Source organism: Pleurodeles waltl, chromosome 3_2 (genome assembly GCF_031143425.1).
Source record: "Pleurodeles waltl isolate 20211129_DDA chromosome 3_2, aPleWal1.hap1.20221129, whole genome shotgun sequence".
In the NCBI taxonomy this organism is placed as follows: Eukaryota; Metazoa; Chordata; class Amphibia; order Caudata; family Salamandridae; genus Pleurodeles; species Pleurodeles waltl.
Window position 1 is genome coordinate 51,869,897 of NC_090441.1, and position 21,550 is coordinate 51,891,446.

General features: G+C 46.1%; 1 protein-coding gene across 4 annotated transcripts in view; it reads right to left on the reverse strand.

Annotated features, from left to right (window-relative positions):
• Positions 1–21,550, reverse strand: part of AP2B1 (adaptor related protein complex 2 subunit beta 1) — a 347,393-nt gene that overhangs the window by 319,607 nt on the left and 6,236 nt on the right. For 2 of the 4 annotated variants that reach the window (XM_069226742.1, XM_069226741.1), the window contains exon 3: positions 6,205–6,310. The exons of the other annotated variants lie outside the window; for them this stretch is intronic. In XM_069226742.1, coding sequence (XP_069082843.1) covers positions 6,205–6,310 — 106 coding nt within the window. The remainder of the gene's footprint in view (positions 1–6,204; positions 6,311–21,550) is intronic. 4 annotated transcript variants of the gene reach the window in all.

A 21,550-nucleotide genomic window follows, 5' to 3' on the forward strand; every position in this document is an offset into this window, starting at 1 on the left:
ATTCTTATGGCTTTCGTGGCCTGGAATAGTCAGAACTGTCACACTTGTGGGAGTGTGCTGGTCAGTTGTCTTGTTACTATCATTGGCATTGCAGACAGCACCAGTGGTCTCTTGATGATGTCGACAGCCACGGTATGCCCCAACCCCCCCCGTCCCCCCCTTTAAAAAAAAAAAAAAAAAAAAAACACTAAGCACGGGGGGTTGCCGGTTCCTCATTAGCGCTTCTGAAGGTGAAGCGGGCTTCTATGAGTGCGGAGCAGCACATCTGTACCACAGCTGCAGCCTCCTCGGGCCTACTGCACAGCTCTTGTTCAAAGGGTGCAAGGCTGCTAAAGGTGCAGCGGGGCAATGTCAATACACAGAGCATCTGCCCCTCATGCCGTACTGTAAAAGAAAACAAAACAAAACCAGCGGTTCTATATTATTTGATATAAAGCCTTCTGCTAAACTGAGGATGACACACTGTGCTGCTCTTGAAGTCTAAAGCTCACGGGGCTTTGTAAGCAAAGAAAGCAGGATGTAATTTATCTAACTGCAAATACTTTCTAGGCGAGTATTATGAGGGGTTGGTTGCGTTATCGATGCCTTATGCAATACCACCCTTTCTAAAGTGAAGTAAAAGGATTTCCCCTCGCACCTAGATGGTCTTGCTTATATTTCAGTCAAATGGCTTCGTCACCATGATAAGCAATAATGTCTCAGCTGGGCAGGCCAGCCTTAAAGACGAGAACAATCCGGGTTAGCAATGCAATGATTCTATGGACTAGGATTACTTCAAAGCCGCCATTCTGGACCTCTCTTTCATAAATCACTGCTTCCAGGCACATTAGTTCAATGGATAAACTGGAGTAAGTAAGGAGCAACTCCAGAGCAGCATCAGCTAGTTGAGCAAACCCAGTGAGTAAGAACACACTTGTGAGCTTGCTTTGACATCACCAAAGCAGCACTTATACAACGGGCTCCTAGATGACTGGGTGGGGGTTGTCATGTGGGTGATGGTTCACTACTACTCCAGACTCTACAGCTCCGTCCACACTGCCGCTCCCGATGTGATTGCTCAGTTCAATTTTACAAGGCATACGTGTCCGCCCCCCCAAGATATGAGCAGCAGTGGTGCTCGATGCCCCCCCTCCCGCCAAGATATGACCAGCAGTGGTGCTCGGTGCCCCCCCCCCCAAGATATGAGCAGCAGTGGTGCTCGATGCCGCCCCCCCCCCCCTCCGCCAAGATATGAGCAGCAGTGGTGCTCGATGCCGCCCCCCCCCCCCCCCGCCGCCAAGATATGAGCAGCAGTGGTGCTCGATGCCCCCCCCCCCCCGCCAAGATATGACCAGCAGTGGTGCTCGGTGCCCCCCCAAGATATGAGCAGCAGTGGTGCTCGATGCCCCCCCCCCCCCCCCGCCAAGATATGAGCAGCAGTGGTGCTCGATGCCCCCCCCCCCCCCGCCAAGATATGAGCAGCAGTGGTGCTCGATGCCCCCTTCCCCCCCCCCCGCCAAGATATGAGCAGCAGTGGTGCTCGATGCCCCCCCTCCCCCCCGCCAAGATATGAGCAGCAGTGGTGCTCGGTGCCACTACGCTCTTTGACATGCCATTCTTATGTTTCCATTGCACCGCACTGGCCTCAGCTCTGATGTATAAAACTGCTCTACGCCCCGCTGGCCACAAGCATTCGGGTGAATGGTGCAATCTCGCCCACGTTTCCGATCAGCAGGGGCACGAGACAGGGTTGCCCATTGCTGGCAGCACCATGCTGAGCGCAGATTCAGTTTCACATCGCGCAGGCTGGTGGTCTCAATGTATGCCAGCAATGTCACAGTTTATGCCCGAACTGCACCTGGCGCCATCCTGCACAAATTCATCCGATGCGGTGGATTCGCAGGTCTGCATGTAAACTGGGCTAAATCACTTATTTTTCCCCTTTTGCCAGCTCATCACAATTTACCACTGACTTCGCTTTGAGGTGGGCTAACCCCATGGTCGTCCAGTCCAACTCCTTCATGCATTCGTTAACCTCCCAGGGCCACTGACCTCGGCCTTTCTGCACATTTACGATCTCTTTAGGTGACGCTAGCCTGGGGAGGCGGACAGTCGCAGCTTGCATGGGAGATCCTTCTCCTACGTTTCCCAGAGAGGATTCAGCGCACCGGGCATGCAGCGTTATCACTGTTGTGCACAGGCACAGTTCGGCCATCACTGGCTGCACCCCGGACACTTTACGCCTCACACAGCAGTTGAGCTGGATAATGAAGCAGCCTGCCCCTTGATGGCTACAGTCTGCTCTGCCCCGGCGGCCCGCTGGAGACACTGACAGTGCGGTGCAGAATCTGGGCCTGGTGTGGGTTTCGATGCAAGCCCAAGTACCACCACTGTACTCAGCAGCACACCGGCTGGACTGAGATCCAACCTTACACTCTACACTGGAGGCAGGAAGCTGTCAGCAGCTGGACTGCCTGCTTCTGAATATTCTGGGAGACCTTTAGCCACAGGGTCGACTTCCTGAACTGGGGGAGCTCCGGACCACGACTCCCTGCATGCCCCGGGCCATTTTCCTTTACTACTGACTCTGTAGAACACACCGACAAGCGCACCGCATCTTTCTCCAGAAACATAATCTGGACTTGGTTTTGACAGTGCCCTCTCCGAAAAGACTGATTACTAAACTCTATTTCACTATTCGCATCTGTTGCAAAACCGTGGGCCGCCACAGACTGGCAGCGCATCCTAGGGATTGACATCTCGGATAGTCAGTGGACTTATTGTTGCACCCAGACTGCTGACCTATCCCCCAATTCCAGATCACACCTGGTATATAATAATATGTTATACAGACTGTACCGGACACCCCTTCAACTCTTACTTATAGGCACTGTTTGAAACATATATTGCAATGCATGGTGGAGGCGATCGATTAAAAGGTGGAACCCCTCCACATGTGGCAGATACCTCCCCTGAAACCGCCTGTACACGAGTTGGTGTGTAGACCCCACATGGTGGAATGCGAGGACTCAAGATGCCGTCCTAAGCGCTGGCATTGCTGTTGTCTATATGGACTTGAATGTCACTGCGTGTCCATTGAATGATCGCTCGCAATGCGTATACCTATGATGTATCACATTGCTCACTATGCACTGGGTGTTTTTATGTGTCGGGATGCATCAGCTGACCTCTGTTGTAATTACCTAACATTTCTAAATAAACAAAAACAAATCTCGGGAGGGAAGCACTGCATCAATGGTGAAGGGAAGTCATCTGGTAACCTCACAAAATATGTACAACTTGGAAGAACACACTGAGTAACACCGACACAGTTTAGGTCTAGAGAGAATTTTCCATGCCACTTTCTGCAAGCCACTACAGGGCGACAGAATGGGCCTCGGCCTTCACAGATTAATAGACAGTGAATGTGTATCCACGAAGAATCAAGGCCAGTCCCACATCACAACTGCTCCCAATGGCATACTTGTGACAGAACCAGAAGGCTACGGCCTGAAGGCAAACCTTGCCCACAGACCAATCTCCGACATCAGTCCTGGGTTCCAAAACCACAGAGTCCCAGTTCAGAAAAAAGACAAAAGGCAGGATAAATGGGTAACATGGTACCCGACTGCCAGTACATTACTCAAAAGTATTTAGGAGAATGTTTTTATATTCAGTAGCTGAAGCGAACAGCAGACTGACGAAGACATGCTTTGAAACTTTATATAATAGGGGGTGAGGAAAAGGATACACAGTGGCGTGAGGCAGCAGGACAGAGGTTACAAGAGCTGAATGCCCGATGGTGCAGGCTCACAAAAGTAGGCAGGACATCCCTGTACACACTCAATGACTCACTATCATGATGACAGTTTTCTGGATGTCCAGATTCTTCAACCATGCATGGGTGTGAAGAAGGAAGCACAACATTGTTCGGCAAAGGATGCTCATGAATTCATTCCATCAAGCTTGGACAGAGGTAAAGGAGTAGCCAAAAATGTAACTACTTTCCGCTTTGAGCCCTGCCTCATACCTCTAAGACACTTAGGGGCCCGATTTAGATATTGGCTGATGAGTTACTCCGTCACAACGGTGACGGATATCCCGTCCGCCAATATCTACATCCCATAGGTGTAGTGGGATTTAGATATTGGTGGACGGGATATCCGTCACCTTTGTGACAGAACAACTTATCCGCCAATATCTAAGGCAGGCCTTTAGTGAGTGAAGCGCGTCAGTAGGACCATACTTAAAAAGTATTCCGGGAGGATGGACTTTTAGGTGAAAAGGGTGTACTCTTCTCAAAAAGAGGTTGGAAAAAAAATATATATATAATAATAATAATAATAATAATAAAATAAGGCCATATGGTGCATTTTACAGTGCAGTTTTCTAAAGATGCGCTCATGAAATGATAATTAAAAAAATGTACTGCTTGCTGCTGAGACTCCTCTTCCCTGCAGAGTGGGTATGGTGATTATGCCCCAAACCATTTACCTGCTTTTTCTCACCCCCCTTTGTTTTTTTTCCTTCTTTCTTTCACATTTTGTTCTTTCTTTTCAATGTTACTTTTTTTCTTTCTTCCTTCTTTCTTACTTTGACTCTTCCTTTCCCGATTCAGTTGGCTTCGCCTTCCATCTTTTTCCCTGACACGCTCTTTAGTTTTTCTTACATTCCTTTTTATTTCTTTCATTTGTTTTCCCTTGCTTTCGTTGCCTCTCTTTGTCTTTACTTTCTAGCCAATTCACATAAATGCTCTTTCCCTGTCACCATCGCTCATTTGCCAGCGCTTCTGCAGGCCTGCAGCTGGAGAGGCCCATAATGCACTAACTAGATCAGGGGTTCTTAGCCTGCAGCCCTCCACAAGGCTTACACAGGAGGTCTGCTACTGCCTAGATAACTAAATAATATGAACAGATTAATAAAGTAGATATACAGAAAAGAGCAAAAAGGAAAACAGAAAATGTTAAAACATTCTGCAAGTGTGAACGAATTTGAAATTGGACGCTAAAAATGAAACCGGGATCTTCACTTTGATTCGTGGAAGTGGGGCAAGTACATCAACCAGAGTATACTATGTACAACTGGTGGCCTCAGTAGAATTTAGACCAGCCCCAACCTTCTCCTTAAAATTTAATTGTTTATATTTGTGAGTTAAATAATATTTAATAATTGGTGTATTTGTTTGATGAATGCTAGTTTCTGTACTTTTGTGTCTTGTGTTGAGGTTTAAATAATCGAAATCGCTTAGGCAGGGTTCCCTGTTGTACAGTAATGACCTTTTAGGGGTTTCTGTATTCCAGTAATACTTACGTGGGGGTGCCTAGAAGTCAAAAAGTTAACAACCGCTGTCCTAGACACAAAGTTATTTAGGGGAGAAGGAAGACAAGGATAAGGAGGGGAACCAGGACGATGAGGAGGGCCAGGACGAGGATGGCCAAAGAAAGTACCGGGAACACCAGGTGTACCCGAATCTCCAAGAGGACAAGGAGCAGGAGGGCTGGATTAGGGTAGCCAAGGATCGGACTGGCATAAGAGCCTAGACCAACGAGCCAGGACCAAAGGACTGGGATCAAGAGGTCCTGGAGGATCAAGACCAGGAGAACAAGGACAAGTAGTAGGAGGAGTAGCATAGCCAGGGCAGAGGACCAGTATACCAGGAGGGGACGCATAAGAGCTACCAGGACTTGGATCACCAGAAGGCTCAGAAAGTTCTTGAGTACCAGGAGTACCTGGAAAGGATGGGAAGAACAAGGACAATGAAGGGGACGAGTGTCACCACTAGGACCATGACATTACACGACACTGGTAATAAGGGAACTTTGCAGTTTTGTTAACAGTAATCATCACAAACTATATTTTTTCCATGTATTGCGGTGAGCCCTATTAATTTCACGCCCTTCTATCTGCCTGCACACTGATTCTTTGTCATTCAAATGTTGGTGTTTTGCTCGATAGCATAGGTGTACTGTTAAAGCAGGTCCATAGATACTTTGCCTGTGCTTGTGTATACAATAGAACCACGAGCTCCACTGCCTCTAGGACTCCTGCCACAGGTATGTGTGTTATCCGACCTGACTTCACTCAGGGGCGTCACCGCGCTTGAGCAGGACGATCATTGGCCCTCCTTGTATACACGAGGGCTGCAAGGGTCCCGGGAAGCCCTATATCCACAAGCGCCATTGCCTCAAACCTCCTCTTCTCATGCTCTATACATTGCCCCCTTACCTGACATCCTTCCCCACAGTCATGGCAGCAATGACCTTCTTCACGGCTTCTTTCCTTTTCTCCTTCTTTTCATTGTTCAGCTCAGCTTTCAGCTCGAAGATCTCTCCTGCAACAAGTAGTGAAAGCGCGAGAGTCACAGTCAGTAAAACAACGGGACCAGCTCTCGCGTGCGGTAGCGGCAAGAAGCCCCGGTCGCAGGCAGTGTACCGAGTTGTTTCATTCGAGCGGACACTTGGGCCTCAGTGGCAACCCATGCAGTCACCCCCGCGGTGCGGGTAGGAGGGCCTGTGCCAGAAAGAAAGTCTCGGGATGCGCACTAGGTGTGCCCCTGGGGGGAGCAAACGGGATCTCCCAGACTGAGTATCAACAACATAGTGGTTTTAGTACCGCATCTGCGGCCCCTGAAACAGGTGTGGGGTGGAAACTGCCCGAGCACCCCCGCCCCCTCTGAAGCTGCAACCAACTGTACGCACCACGCAACGAGCTGTTACCCGCACCAGGAACGCAAAGGCTTGCAGTGCAAACTCTTCTAGAAGACCGCACTTATACCACAGCTCCAGCAGATCTCACAACCAGCAGCTCGAGGGTCCAGCTTATGCCAGAGGCACAAAAAGGCGATGCCAGCTCCTGAAATCTAGCAAGCATAACATATCTGATTTACAGCAAAACAAGACCACACGCCTATATTATGCCACAAAGCCAGCAAGACTCAAAGCCTGTGGTAGTGGTAGAAGGAAGTCTGCACCAGGCAGCGAGTGAAGGAAAGAAAGAGTGAGTAAGTATATATAATCACAACAAATCCCTTTCAGGGTTAGAGTCCCGCATAAATTATGCAAAAAAAGAATAGAGAACTGTGGGTAGTTCTCTAGGTGGAGAGCAGCTCTAGTAAGGAGCACCCTGCAACACCAGCGACACTCTGGATTTGCTCACCTCAAATATCTGTTTATCTAGCAAAGTTTTTAAGCATTGGATCAGCACAGTGCTATCCACGCCGAGCTAGATAGTGACAAAGTCTTTTGCCATTTGTACAGCAAAGTCTTTAAGCATAGGTTTGACACAGAGTCAACCTTGCTGAGCTGTAAAATGGCAAAAGCCATTTACCACTTCAGGCCCAGTATTACAGCTTTGGACTGGTAAAATACCGCCCAAGCCAACCTGGAATGAGTAAAAGCAACCATTTTACAGCTGCAGGGTTGCTCCTTACTAGAGCTGCTCTCCACCTAAACTTGGGAACTACCCAGCGTGTTATATACATATCTTTTACGTTGGTCTCCGATTACCGCTCTGAGTAGTCTCAGGGGATAATGAGAAAAAAAACTGAAACTCAGGTGTAGCAAAGAAGATTACCTAGACAGGGCCAATCCCTAATTTTTCATTCTTTAAAGAATACATTTAGAGTTGGGTCCCCCTCCACTACAGAGTTTTACCTACAGCAAAAAAATGTAGATTGCCAAATGGTGAGTGTCTGAACAAATACACTGCTACTTTATGTGTGTCCATTATGTAACATATGCTGCACTGTAATCTTAGAATTTTGAGACACATACAAGTTTCGTTCAATTCTTGTTGTTATGCAAAATTCAGCTATTGGATGCATTTTGTTTTAGAACTGCTCACATTTCGAAGGTGCAGAAAATGAGGGAAAGACTTATCAATGGAGCCTTGACATGTAGAAGATGCTTGATGTGGTCATTTTTACATGGACAGCTTTTTATTATTAGATCCGCCATAATTTTTTTGCTTCTAATTTTTTTTATTAATTACTCATAATGCATTACCCAGAGAGAGAAACAGTACGAGAGAGAAAAAGAGAAAAATAGAAAAAGAGAGAAAGTGTATTTTTCATTCTAAAATGCGAGTGGAAATAGTTCTGGAAGTTGTTTATCTGTACAAGAGACGTTTTGTGATTCTGGAGCATTCATACAGCAGAACTTTCCTGAATAATGTTGTTATATCCACTGGAGAAAACATCTCCTGGATATTTTTCTTCAAGCTTATGGATATTGATTTCAATTCCTCTGATACAGACGAAGATTCCCATTTGCAGACAAAAACAGTTTTTCGGGGAGGGGTTAACTAATTTGACAGAGAAAGAATCTTTCGATATCCACGAGCAGTAACCAGCCACCCCATGCATTCCAATCAACAAGATGGTCCCCACAACCCACGTCAGTTTTCTATAACTAAAGCCTCATTAAAAATACTGACATAAGTGGCAAGGGTTTCCTAAGAAACTGTGCATGTTCAATACAAATGAAACCTACTTTGCATGTTAAACATGACTGCACTAGTCCTTGAGAGTGTGTTCTTGGGAGGTTTAGGGCCAAGGAGCCTAATATTTGGAGCATTGTGCTGCTTAGGAGACTGGGTGCACTAGGCAACATTGCAAGGCTGATAAGCCAAGCACAGGCCTAATGCAGAACGAAGCTATGTTCTGATACAATTGCCATCTGCATACACAACTCCACCCCTCTCTCCATTGGGCATCACCGAGGAAGAGGTTATAAAGAGATTCAAGAATTAGGGAGGGCAGACACGGAGACCTGCTTGGGGAGAACGCCAGAGAGTTGAGATTCCACACCAAAGCTTCTCAGACGAATGTGGAAATAATCAAGAAGCAGATTGTGCTAAAACATTTGCCAAAACTATAATTAGGAGGCTGGCAAATAATATAAGTATGAAGATAGGTAAGACTCATACTACTTACAATAGGCGGTAGGAATACATAAGATGCAATTCTTTGGTCTTCTCTAATATTCATTTTGTTTAATGCGATAGCTGTCGAAATATATATAATTTTTTTTTTTTTTTTTAAACAATTTCTGAACACAGGTGTGTGTGCTGTTTGTACATGATAAATAATAATTCTAAACGCCACTTATTGAGTGTGTCTACTATTTTCCATGTTCATGGTAAGGGTCTGTACAACTACAAATAGTCCTTGCAGATGAGAGTATCTCTGACCAGGTTGTCTGACTCACAACACCCTAAACGTAGAAGAACGTAACTCATTATACAGAACAGTGAGAGACACCTGCTCGTTTTCCTTTTCTCTAAAGGAGGTGCGGGCAATAAGCAAAAACCTCCTTGTGGCTGAGTGAATCTATGAGGTTGTGCCCCATATTAATGGAGGGGTTCACATTAATACAGAAACAACCCACTGTTAGTCCATTTGGAAGGATTACCATACAGCAATAATCACTGTTCAAATCAGTAACAAGCCTCTAGATCATCCAAATAATCACTCTGGCCTCGTCCAAAAGAAAACAACTTACTAAGGAGGCAACTAGCATTCACCTGTAAAAAGGCAAGAAACATTTTTAACATTAACGCGACACTGAAGCACTTGATTTGTCAATAAAAAAAAGACATCTCAAAGGAGAAAACTATTTAGTGCTCAACTTTTTAATACAATACTGCCAGGGCCACTGGTGGAATTACCACATTTACTGCAAGTTCCATACAAAACTCAGTTTCTAGCTCAAATGGATGACAAGTTATGAAGACCACACCTATATCTCAGGTTACATAACACTTTACTGGACACATTGCACTCGATTACTGTAAGGTCACAATTTTGTCCAGGGGGTACTAATATACATAATGGACTTTTATATCAAGATAGATCAGGGAATGTGTTTTTGTCCACAGTAGAAAACAAAAATCAAATATTCACAGTTCCAACAGTGAAACTTATAGTATAGCATGTTCTTCTTCTTTTTGAGTCCTATTTGCATTTGCGTCTCATTCCTCTTAAAGACAGCAGTCACAATTTTGAGCAATCCCAAACCTTTTGCATATCTTAAGGTCTGATGAAGAGCATTTTGATATTCCTCCTAGTAAGTGAATTATAATACCCATGCATTTCGGGCCACTGAGAACCTTCATCTGGGTCTCTCATTGGTGTTAGCGTTTTGCGTTTTCACTTTGCACACATTTCATTTTACACATGTGTCTCCCAGAGGTTGGACTATTCTGGTCATGATTGTTGAAGGCTCCGCAAGAGGATGTTAGCAGTGTGAAAGCGCACTTTTGATTAACCACACTTTTGAATAAGTATACGGATATGAATGGATAATTCAGGACTACTCACTTAAGATCGTTGGTTACAGGTTGGATGAACTTGAGGTGTTTCCAGTGCTTAATCTGTGCTGGTGGCTTCCGGTGTGGCGCACCGGCACTTATTTTTGAGGGCCGGCACTTATTTTTCTGCCTCAAGCATTTACTGCGAGTGAAAGCTTCATATGGAAAGACAGAGGAAGAGACAAACCAAAAGCGTCACAAGGGGAGAAGGAGCTGAAGGGGCAGGAAGTGACCGTAAATGGCTTAGGGAGGCCAGAGGTGGCTTCAGGATTGCGCTGTCTCAGTATTCTGTGCTCGAACACTTAATTGCAGCAGCCGCTTGTTCCAGAGGAGAACTTTGGGCACCCGGCACTGTCGATTACAGAGTACAAAGGTGACCTAGTCCTGAATCCATTTTTTCCTGGTGTCTGTTTTTTTCACCACACTACACTACCTGGCGGTTTTGCTCCCTGTGCCACGTTCCATTTCATCCGCACTTTCGTCCTGTCACTGTTTTCATGTTCCTCTCTTCCTCCTGTCTCCGTTTTCTGTCTCTCTCTGTTCCTCTGGGGGAATGCCTAAGGATCAAAGAGGAAATCTTGGTCCCCATGGACGAGTGCTGGTGCCCACCACCTGCAACCCCAGACACAAATAAAACACCGAGGATGACACACACTGCAGCTGCGGGAACCCCACCACACAGCCAGATTCCTCTGCATAAGGTTAAGAACGGCGAGCGACAATGAGAACCAGGGGAGCTGGCATTAGGTGGGTGGGCAATGGAATTTGTGGAACATTCACAAAGTCCGATTTTGCACCCCTAAAACTAGATGTAATAAATCGCAGGACTGTGCAGTCAGTATGACGCAGCCCCAAACTCCGCCTCGCCACCCCATCTTCAGTGCCCCGCCGCTATTTTTAGAAGAGATTGCTCAGTATTCCAAAAGCTTCCCGTGCAAGGAAAAAGTCATGATCGCACTCTAACCAAAACTGAAATCACGTTATGCCTCATTCCGACCCGCCGAACTTGGATTTCTGATGTAAAACTACCCAAGAGAAAAGCACAGTGGGGGTAACAGTATTTTCTACATAGTGCTTTAAATCCTAATAATTATGACGAGTGCTATCATATTTTTATGTGAATGAAGCTTAAATGATTTCTAGGTTTGCTGTATCCAGGGCCCTCGTGCAGTGCGCCAACAGATTTAGAAAGGTAGGGCAGGCACCGTTCATGCTCAGACGGTATTGGATGCACACGTGGGGCAGGCACCGTTCATGCTCAGACGGTATTGGATGCACAAGTGGGGCAGGCACCGTTCATGCTCAGACGGTATTGGATGCACACGTGGGGCAGGCACCGTTCATGCTCAGACGGTATTGGATGCACAAGTGGGGCAGGCACCGTTCATGCTCAGACGGTATTGGATGCACACGTGGGGCAGGCACCGTTCATGCTCAGACGGTATTGGATGCACACGTGGGGCAGGCACCGTTCATGCTCAGACGGTATTGGATGCACACGTGGGGCAGGCACTGTTCATGCTCAGACGGTATTGGATGCACTGGTGGGGCAGGCACCGTTCATGCTTCAACAGCGCTTGATACAAAGGTAGAGCGGGGATCAGTCATGCTTCAAAGTCAATGGCAACAAAGGCAGGAATTGTTCTTGCTCCCACGAGATTTGATATTAAGGTAGGGGAGGGCTCCTTCATGGGCCAATGAGATTGTATACTAAGTTAGAGCAGGGATCGTTCATGCTCCAATGTGATTTGATACAAAGGTGAGGGAGGGATCATACATGGTCCAATGGGATTTTACACGAAGTTAGGGCTGTATTTGATATATAGGTAAGGCAGGGATTGTTCAAGCTCCTTCAGGATTTGATACACATTTAGAGCAGGGATAATGTGTGCTCCAATTTGGTTTGACACGAAGTTAGGGCAGGAATCGTTATTTATCTTTATTAAGAGAGTTTTAGAAAGCGTGAACATGACTCAAAGACATCAAAGCACTGTACAGAGCAACCTCCAAAACCCGTTACATAACATCGCATCCCATGAACATGAACCATAATCACCACAAGGGGGAGTTTGTGGTGCATGCTTTAGTGGGAGTTGATGCAAAGGTAGGGCGGGGATCGTTCACGCCCTAATAACATCTGATACAAAGTGAGGGCAGGGATTGTTCATACTGCAGCGGGCTTCGATTACAAAGGTAGAACAGGGATCGTTCGTGCTACTGCGGGGTTTGATACACAGTTAGGGCAGGGATTGTTCGTGCTGCAGTTGGACGTGATACAAAGGTAGGGCAGGGATTGTTCATGCTGCAGCAGGGTTTGATACAAAGTTACAACAGGTATTGTTTATGCCCTAACGGGATTTGACACAAAGTTAGGGCAGGAATGGTTCATGCAGCAGCGGAGATTGATACAGTGCTTAATTTGTATTGGTATTTTGCGGTGCTGGGCACTGGCACTTATTTTTCTACCTCAAGCACTTTACTGTGAGCAAAAGACAAATATGGGAAAGATAGAAGAAGAGAAAAACGAAAAATCGTCACAAAGGGAGAAAGCAGAAAGGTGCGCGAGTGAGCTGAAGGGACAGGGAGTGGCTGTAAATTGATTGAAGAGGCCCGAGATGGCTTCAGGATTACGCTGCCTCGGTATTCAGTCCTCGGACATTTAATTGCAGCAGCCGGGAGTTTCAGAGGAGAGTTTTGGGCACCCGCAATTTTTTATTTACAAATTAAGCACTGGGTGTTTCCTTGTTTGAACGTTCCTACCCTGTGGGCAGCTCTTTGACAGTGTTTCTTGTGACTCTGACTATGTCTCTGCTATCCGCAATTTCATGTATTTCATCAGTGTTTATGGAACAGAAAAAATCAGCACTTCTATTGAAAAATAAAATAGTACATTTGTAAACAATTTGATTGCGGCCATCGGACTTCGCATTATAGAGATGGGCCATCCACCAAGGAGGGTTGAGAGACATGCATAAAAGAAAAATCCACAGTAAGCCCAGGCCAATTTTTCTTCATTTCTTTTGTGGACAGCAACCTGTGAGGATCAGAAGATGCCCTCTATCCAGAAGAACACTCCTGGAGCAAAGAAGAATAGATCTGACGGAGGCGAGCTGTGTCCCTGTGGCAGCAACTGCAACTGCAACCCCTTATACTGGAGTTTAGTTAACTATCTGAAGAAGTGCTTTCATAAATGAAATCCTTATGCTTCTCTCCTTTTGCCCCCCGCTCATCCCCTTCATTGGCTTACAGATCAACAATTGTGATTACCACCAATAAGTGTTGGCTTCTCGACGAAACAGATAGCTTAAACCAAACAATCAAAATGGGTTCCATCTCAATCAATCAATCAAGAATTTGTAAAGCGCACTACTCACCCGTGAGGGTCTCAAGGTGCTGTGGATGGGGGAGGGGGGTAGATGGGAGGTTGGGGTGCTGCTACTGCTCGAACAGCCAGGTCTTGAGAAGTTTCCTGAAGGTAAGGAGGCCTTTGGTCTGGCGCAGGTGGGTGGGAAGATTATTCCACGTTTTGGTGGTGAGGTGCAAGAACGATCTACCACGGTTAGTTCTGCGGACATGTAGGACAGTTGCAAGGGCGAGGTCGGCGGAGCGGAGATGTCGGGTCGGGGTGTAGAAGGAGAGCCGTCGGTTGAGGTATTCTGGTCCGGTGTTGTGCACCGCTTTGTGAGCGTGGGTGAGGAGTTTGAATGTGATTCTCTTGTTGACTGGGATCTAGTGCAGGTTTTTCAGGTGGTCTCTGATGTGGCAGTGGCGGGGGGGCGGAATGTCCAGGATGAGGAGTGCGGAGGTGTTCTGGATGCGTTGCAACCTCTTCTGGAGTTTGGCCGTGGTTCCTGCGTAGAGGGCATTGCCTTAGTCCAGTTTGCTGCTTACGAGGGCTTGGGTGACTGTTCTTCTGGTTTCGGTGGGTATCCATTTGTAGATCTTTTGGAGCATGCAGAGGGTGTTGAAGCAGGAGGAGTAGATGGCGTTGACTTGCTGGGCCATGGATAATGAGGAGTCCAAGATAAACCCTAGGTTGCATGAGTGGTCAGTGGGAGTGGGAGCGGCTCCGAGAGGGGCAGGCCACCAGGAGTCATCCCACATGGAGGGGGTGGAGCCGAAGATGAGGACTTCCGTCTTGTCAGAATTGAGTTTAAGGCAGCTGCTCTTCATCCATTCGGCAATGGCATTCGTACCTTCGTGGAGGTTGGTCTTCGTGGAGTCCTTGGTGAGGGAGAGGATCAGCTGGGTGTCGTCGGTGTATGAGATGATGTTGAGGTTGTGGGAATCGGGCGATGTTAGCGAGCAGGGCTATGTAGATGTTGAAAAGGGTCGGGCTGAGGGACGAACCCTGGGGTACGTCGCAGATGAGTTCAGTGGCCTCCGAGCGGAATGGGGGGAGGTGGGCTCTCTGGGTTCTGCAAGTAAGAAAGGAGGTGACCCAGTCCAGGGCTCTGTTGCAGATTCCTGCATTGCAGAGGCGTGAGCGTAGGGTGTGGTGGCAGACAGTGTCGAACGCGGCCGAGAGGGCCAGGAGGATGAGGGCCACAGTTTCGCCGCGGTCCAGTATGGTTCTGATGTCATCGGTGGCGGCGATGAGGGCAGTTTCGGTACTGAGGTTGCTGTGGAATCCGGATTAGAAAGGGTCCAGGGTGCAATTCTCTTTGAGAAAGCGGGTTAGTTGTCTGTTGACAGCCTTCTCAATTACTTTTGCCGGGAAGGGGAGCAGGGAGATAGGCCAGAAGTTCTTGAGGTCCTTTGGGTCCACCCTGGGTGTTTTGAGGAGGGCGTTGATCTCAGCGTGTTTCCAGCTCTCTGGGAAGATGGCGGACTTGAAGGAGCTGTTGATGATCTTCCGTATTTGGGGTGCAATGACGGAGCTTGCTTTGTTGAGGATGTGGTGAGGGCAGGGGTCAGATGGAGAGCCGGAGTCAATGGTGCTCATGATTTCGATGGAGTCGTTGACGTTGACGGGGGTCTAGGAGAGCAGGAGGTTGGTCGGAGGTGAATCTGCGGTGTTGGTGGTTGCCGGGGGTGGGAGGGGTCTGGGTCCTGAAGCTGTTGTCGATGTCTGCAATCTTGCTGTGGAAGTGGGAGGCTAGGGAGTCGCAGAGGTCTTGGGATGGCGGGATGGTGTTGGAGCTGGTGTTGAAATAGTTTTCTTAAACAACTTTTCCTAAAATTTCTATCCCAAAACATCCTTTACAACAATATCTTTTTATATATATTTTCTATTATTCTGATTAAAACATTGAATTGTGACCCTCACTTGGATGCAAACAACAACATTGATGATAGGGCGGAAGGGGAATTTACTCTAACTTGGGACACTTGAACCCGTTTCTCTCCATTAATCTCTTAGGTGCAACCTATGTGACTTCCCTGTGCATAGCCCAAACAACTGGGCAATGTTGACAAGGAGAACACAACAAAGCACCCAGGCCTGGAATCCTGTGGCGCTGGCACTAGAGGGATTCCCTCTGAAACCCCACCTTACCCTTCAGTTTAAGGCATTTTAAATGACAATCAGCCTGTCATGCAAGCTGATACCATCAAAAGTGAACCTGAAAGCAGCTGGCAGTTTCAGCTCGGACTGCTTACATTTTGATCACTGTTCAAGGACACAGCTCGCTTACCTCTCCCACAACTCCCTTCAAAAGGGCATCATCTGAACTGGAGAGGTACCATTATAAAAGGGCGATTCTCCCTCTTCGAATGGAACCTCTCACTAGTAGACTCATGCTCGGGGATTGCGGAGGATGGCGATCCCCGAGATGGAACTCACCCAATTAAGTTAGAGTTTTTTTTCTTGGAGAGATTTTGGCATAGTGTTGCCATTCACAGGACATTCTGGGTATGAAACATACTTGGATCCACACAAGTCACACTACTTTGGATTCCACCTGGCCTCTAGTTTTCGCAAAAGCCCAGGACTGGTATGGTTCTATGGGTGACAGCTGTCCACCGGTTGAATAATGTAAACACCCCCGCGGACAGTGTATTCAGATAATTTTAAGCACAGTTATGATGTTTGTACGATGCATGTAAGGGGGATACACACAGGCTGTGTTCATCCCTGAATATCTCAGGGAAGGATTTTATCGGGAGAAGTCTGGGGCCGCTGCATGGTAGTACTTCTGGATTTTTCCTTCATAGAAATGTGAGGAAAATCTATGACTTTAACCATAGTTTGAGGTTTGCAGGGCATTCTAAGTGAGAAGTAGCAGAATCCATAGAAGGCACACCACTCTGAACTCTCCTTGGGATATCTAGTTTTAAAAAATGTCTTTGGTTGGCTAACTGGAAACACATAGGCCAACATACTACTGCTACCCCAATCCGAGTAATCAATGTTAATGCAAATAAAATAAATCTTGACATTGCCATAAGGTGTTTTTGGGGCCTTAATGTGATGTTCAAAAGTCCCACTCATACATTTGGGGAATTGTTTTTGAGTGGTGCAGGGAAATGTTATTAAAGTCTTTAGGGGTTAGGCATGCGCAATGTCAGTGTGAACAAAAAACGAATTTTGTAAAATGAACTCAAAATTACCAGACATTGGGAGTAACCTCAAACTCACATTTGTAACCTCGGATTCGTCTGACAATTTCATAAACATTTTTAATTAATTAGATTTTAGCTTGTGAGCAATTGCATGGTTAAAATACAATGAAAAATATCACTGAGTAGTCACTTGGTTGATGGCTTTGGCCATCACGTGTTTTTCAATAACAATATATATATTGCTAAGACTGGAGGGCCTGGCAGAAGTAATGGTATATTATTTTACTAGATCTTTAATCAGCGATAAACACTACAGATGAAAAACATTCTACTTTTTCTACTAACTCAATGAATTTTGATTTCAAAGGTCAGTTTCTTTGGGCGCTCCATGAGAAATCTACACAAATGGCCCCTTGCTGAAATAAGAATTGTCTGTATCATTCGGAAAAGTAGAGCTTTCTGGATTCACCTACAGGTTTCACTCATTGAATTAAACAAAAATTGGAACAATAGGTAATAATTACCATTATCATTTAATCATGCTGTACACCAGCTTGTCAGCTGTTCAGCATGTGGCGTTAAAGAGTGGCATAGAGTGTTGTAAAGTATAGTGTCATTGAGCAGAGTGGGGGTTACGAGTAGTGTAGAGAGCCGCTGAGTGGTGTAGGGTAGTGTGGCAGAGTGGAGTGGCAAAGTATTGTAGAGTGTCAGAGTGGAAAGGCACGGAGTAGAGTGGAGTGGCACAGAGTGTTCTTAAGTAGTATAAAGCAGAGTGGAGTGGCGTAGACGGTGTTGCAGAGAGTGGAGTAGAGTGATGAAGAGTAGATTGTCGGAGTGGAGTAGTGTAGTAGAGTGGAATGGCATAGAGTAGCTTAGATAATAGTACAGTTTTATAGAGTGGAATGGCAGAGTGCGAGAGTGGAGTGGTAGAGTGATATGGAGTGGAGTGGCATGGAGTGGGGTACTAGAGTGTGTTGTGTTGTAGAGTAGCGTAGAATAAAGTGGCATGGAGTGGCATAGAGCATCGTAGAATGGAGTAGTGACAGAGAGGAGTAGAGTTTAATGGAATAGAGAGCCAGAGTGAGGTGTTGCAGAGTGGAGTACAGTAACCTAGAGTGAAGCGGCATAAAGTACAGTGGTGCACAGTAAATTTGCAAAGAGTGCAGTGGCTTAGAGTGCACTGGTTTTGAGTAAAGTGGTGTAGAGTGCATTGGCATAGAGTACAATGGTGTAGAGCAGTGGTGCAGAGTAGCGTGATGTAGAGTGCAGTGGTGTGGAGTAGATTGTTTCAGAGTAGAGAAGTTGTGCAGGGTAAAATGGAGTGGTACAGAATAGAGTGCAGAGCTGTAGTGTAGAGTCGCATAGAGTGCAGTAGTGTGGAGTGCAATGGTGCAGAGTAAATTACAGTGGTGTAGACTATAGAGGCGTACAGTACATTCGGCGTAGAGATGAGTAGTGCAGAATAGAGTGCAATAGCTTAGAGTGCATTGAAGCAGAGTAGTGTTCAGTGGAGAATGCAGTCTTGCTAAGCAGAGAGTCTTAGAGTACAGTGGTGTAGAGTGTTGCAAAGAGCAGGGGCATATAGTACAGTGGTGCAGAGTAGGACAGAGCGGCCTAGAGTACAGTGACGTAGAGAGCAATGGTGTAGAGTGGCATAGTGTGCAGTGGCGTAAAGTGCTGTAGAGTAAAGTGGCATAGAGTGCAGTGATGAGAGTTGTTGGCATAGAGTGCAGTCCCGTAAAGTGCACTTGTTTTGTGTAAAGTGGTGTAGGGTGCACTGTCATAAAAAGCAGTGGGTTAGAGTAGGATAGCGCAGAGCGCAATGGTGCAGCATGGAGTAGAGTGGCATAGAGTGCAGTCTTGTAGAGAAGATTGTTTCAGAGTAAAGTTATTTAGAGTGAAGTGGAGTGGCTTAATTAGTGACTTTAAGTGGTGCAGAGTAGAGTGGAGAGGCTTAGACTAGAGTGGTGTAGAGTGCTGTGGCGAAGAGTGCATTTGCTTAGAGTATAGTGGTGCAGAGTAGAGTACAGAGGTGTACCGTAAAGTGGCATGAAGTGCAGTGGTGCACAGTAGATTAGAGTGGCGTAGAGTGCAGTGCCATAGAGTGACACAGAGAAGAGTGGTCCAGTGTTATAGAGTGCAGTGGGGCAGAGTAGAGTGGCGCACAGTAGAATGACCGAGTGCAGTGGCGTATAGTAAAGTGGTGCAGACAGCAGTGGCAGAGAGAAGAGTGGCAGAGACAGAAGAGAAAATATCCTTGTGTACTGTAAAAGAATTCAAACGGAAGAAGTAATTTGTTTTCAATAGGCCCTTGATGCCAGATTGTCCTTGTGCGATTGCTTTTTATCACTTCACAGGTGATAAAGAGAGGCATGCTTTTGACTTTATTCTGTCCCTGTTTATAAGAGAAATGCATGCACTTAAAGATGTGTTGGCCTGTTCCAGTATCTGCACAAATATTGTAAATATCACTATTTAATTTTTTTATAGTGCTACTAATCCCAGTGCAGAGTTAGAGTGCTTTACATAACATACATATTACTCATCTAGCCAAAATAAAAATCTGCCATCCGCGTGTTACATGAAGTGCTATTTAAGGTTATGTTACAGCCTTGTAACCAGAACATAGGAGGGGCACAAGCGGGTTCCATGGGGAGAGTAATCTGCATTCCTCTTTCCTATAAACACTCAATTTGAAGTCAGCCAAAAGCACAGTAAACCCCAAGCTCCCTTGTAGACACAGCTTGACATATGACCTCTGTATTTGAATGATCAGCAAATGTGACAAGAAAAGAACAAGATTTAAAGACCTATTTACAGAAAGAGAGTTTGTTAAAAAATATTGTAAACACAGTTTATTCAACGGGAGGGACAAACTGAACCTGTAGAGCCTAAAGCAAATAAAGCAATCAAATAGAAAACCAGAAAATGTGAATTATAAAGACAAACGGCAATCAACGGGTGGAATGCATTCCCATGTCAACTTTCGGAAAGTCCCCAAGATGTCTTTAGAAAACCAGACCGCTACACTTTCTGACAGGCTGCAACCTAAACAAGCATTTACAATGCAACGGGTCTCGCATTTCGTCGAGTTAGCGTTATTAGTGTTATAAACTCCTAACCAGACTTTTCTTGTCACATATTAATTTGGAGGGGGGGGGAGGGGCGAGCGCGATCGTGCTGCGAAATAAGAGAACAAGTAGTCCAGAAACCATACGGAAAACATGGAGCCTCGTATGTTTTCAGTAGTTGGTCGGTGGACTCGAGGAGGGCTAAACACCGGAAAAGGCTTGACGTATGCATGCCTTCCACTAATGAAAGCAAGCAGATTTTAAAAGGCAAGCCCACAAACCAATGAAAGTGGTTGATGTAACATGGGCGTGGTTAGAAGCCCAAAGAGAGATTACAGCAGGAACGGACCGTTTTGCACTCTACCTTAAAAAGTGCTCAGCATCAGTAGGTAAAACTCAAAGCAGCAAAGTGGCTAACCTTACTTTAACATTACTTATGGGGAAACCCCTTTGCTTATATTCCATAATGCACTCATGCCAAATGCAGGTCGTTTCAATACATATATTGTGCGCGGAATCCCTTTTGTTTACTTTGTAAACACTGTAGCAATTCTTTTGCTGCCTACTAAGGTTTGTGGGAAGTTTGTGGATGTGGAGGGGAAGAGCAATACCAGTACAATCTTTGTAGTGAGATGGAAGACAGCCACCACCCTCCTAGGGTCTCAATTAGAGGGTTCTTGTGGACAGAAAGGGGTACAACATGGTGTGCTAGCAACAGCCCTACCTTTGGCCTCACAGAAGTACTAAGATGACATTAATTGATGTTCAAAGTACCTTGCACGAGATGTATTTATTTTAGATAATTTGTAAAGCCTCACTTTCACTCTAAAAATCTCCCTTGGTGCTGTGGAAAAGACACAGTAAAGCACAGTTGAGCTATGGGTCACCTTATGAAGTAAAGAGCACTGTTTTCACTTTAAAATGTGAGCAAAGATATTTCAACACACAGTTCAAGAGGTAAGGATTTACAGAGTAAGGCCCCTTGGATGTGAAAAGCTCCCCCCCACTTAAGAGTATTTTGTTTTAGGAATTGCAAACAGAGCCTTGTTATGTGATTTTCGATTCTGAAAGGGAATGTATTTCTTGAATTTTCCCACCAGTAATTTTGGCGCCACTTAGTGGAACATTTTTATAAACCATGAACTCGATTTAAACAGGATCATTTTGTTGATTGGTAGCCAAGCCCTTGTGGAGAGGACTTCCACGGAAGAGGAGTTAAGAGAAGACAGGTATTCGAAGGGTTTTAATGGGAGCAGTCCTATGATGTTAGGTGGGCAGGTAAGGGGAGGCATTCCTCGGGATAGGCTAAGTTGAGGCAGTCTTTTGTGGGTGGGGAGGGACTAAAGGGAAGCAGCCCTTGTGGTTAAGCAGGGGAAACCCTAGAGGACTAGGAAGGTTAGCCCACGGGGGTTCAGGGAGAGGCAAACCTCGGGGTGGTAATGGGAAAGCAGCATTCGGTGGTGGTAAAGGGCAGCAGCCATCGATAAGAGCAAGAAAATGCAGCTATCGGTGAGGATCGGTGCTTAATTTGTGCTTGTTGTTCACCGGGACTTATTTTTGAGGGCCGGGGCTTATTATTCTGCCTCAAGCATTTGCTGTGAGCAAAAGACACAAATGGGAAAGACGGAGGAAGGGAAAAACGAAAAAGCGTCACAAAGGGAGAAAGCTTCAAGAGTGAGCTGAAGGGG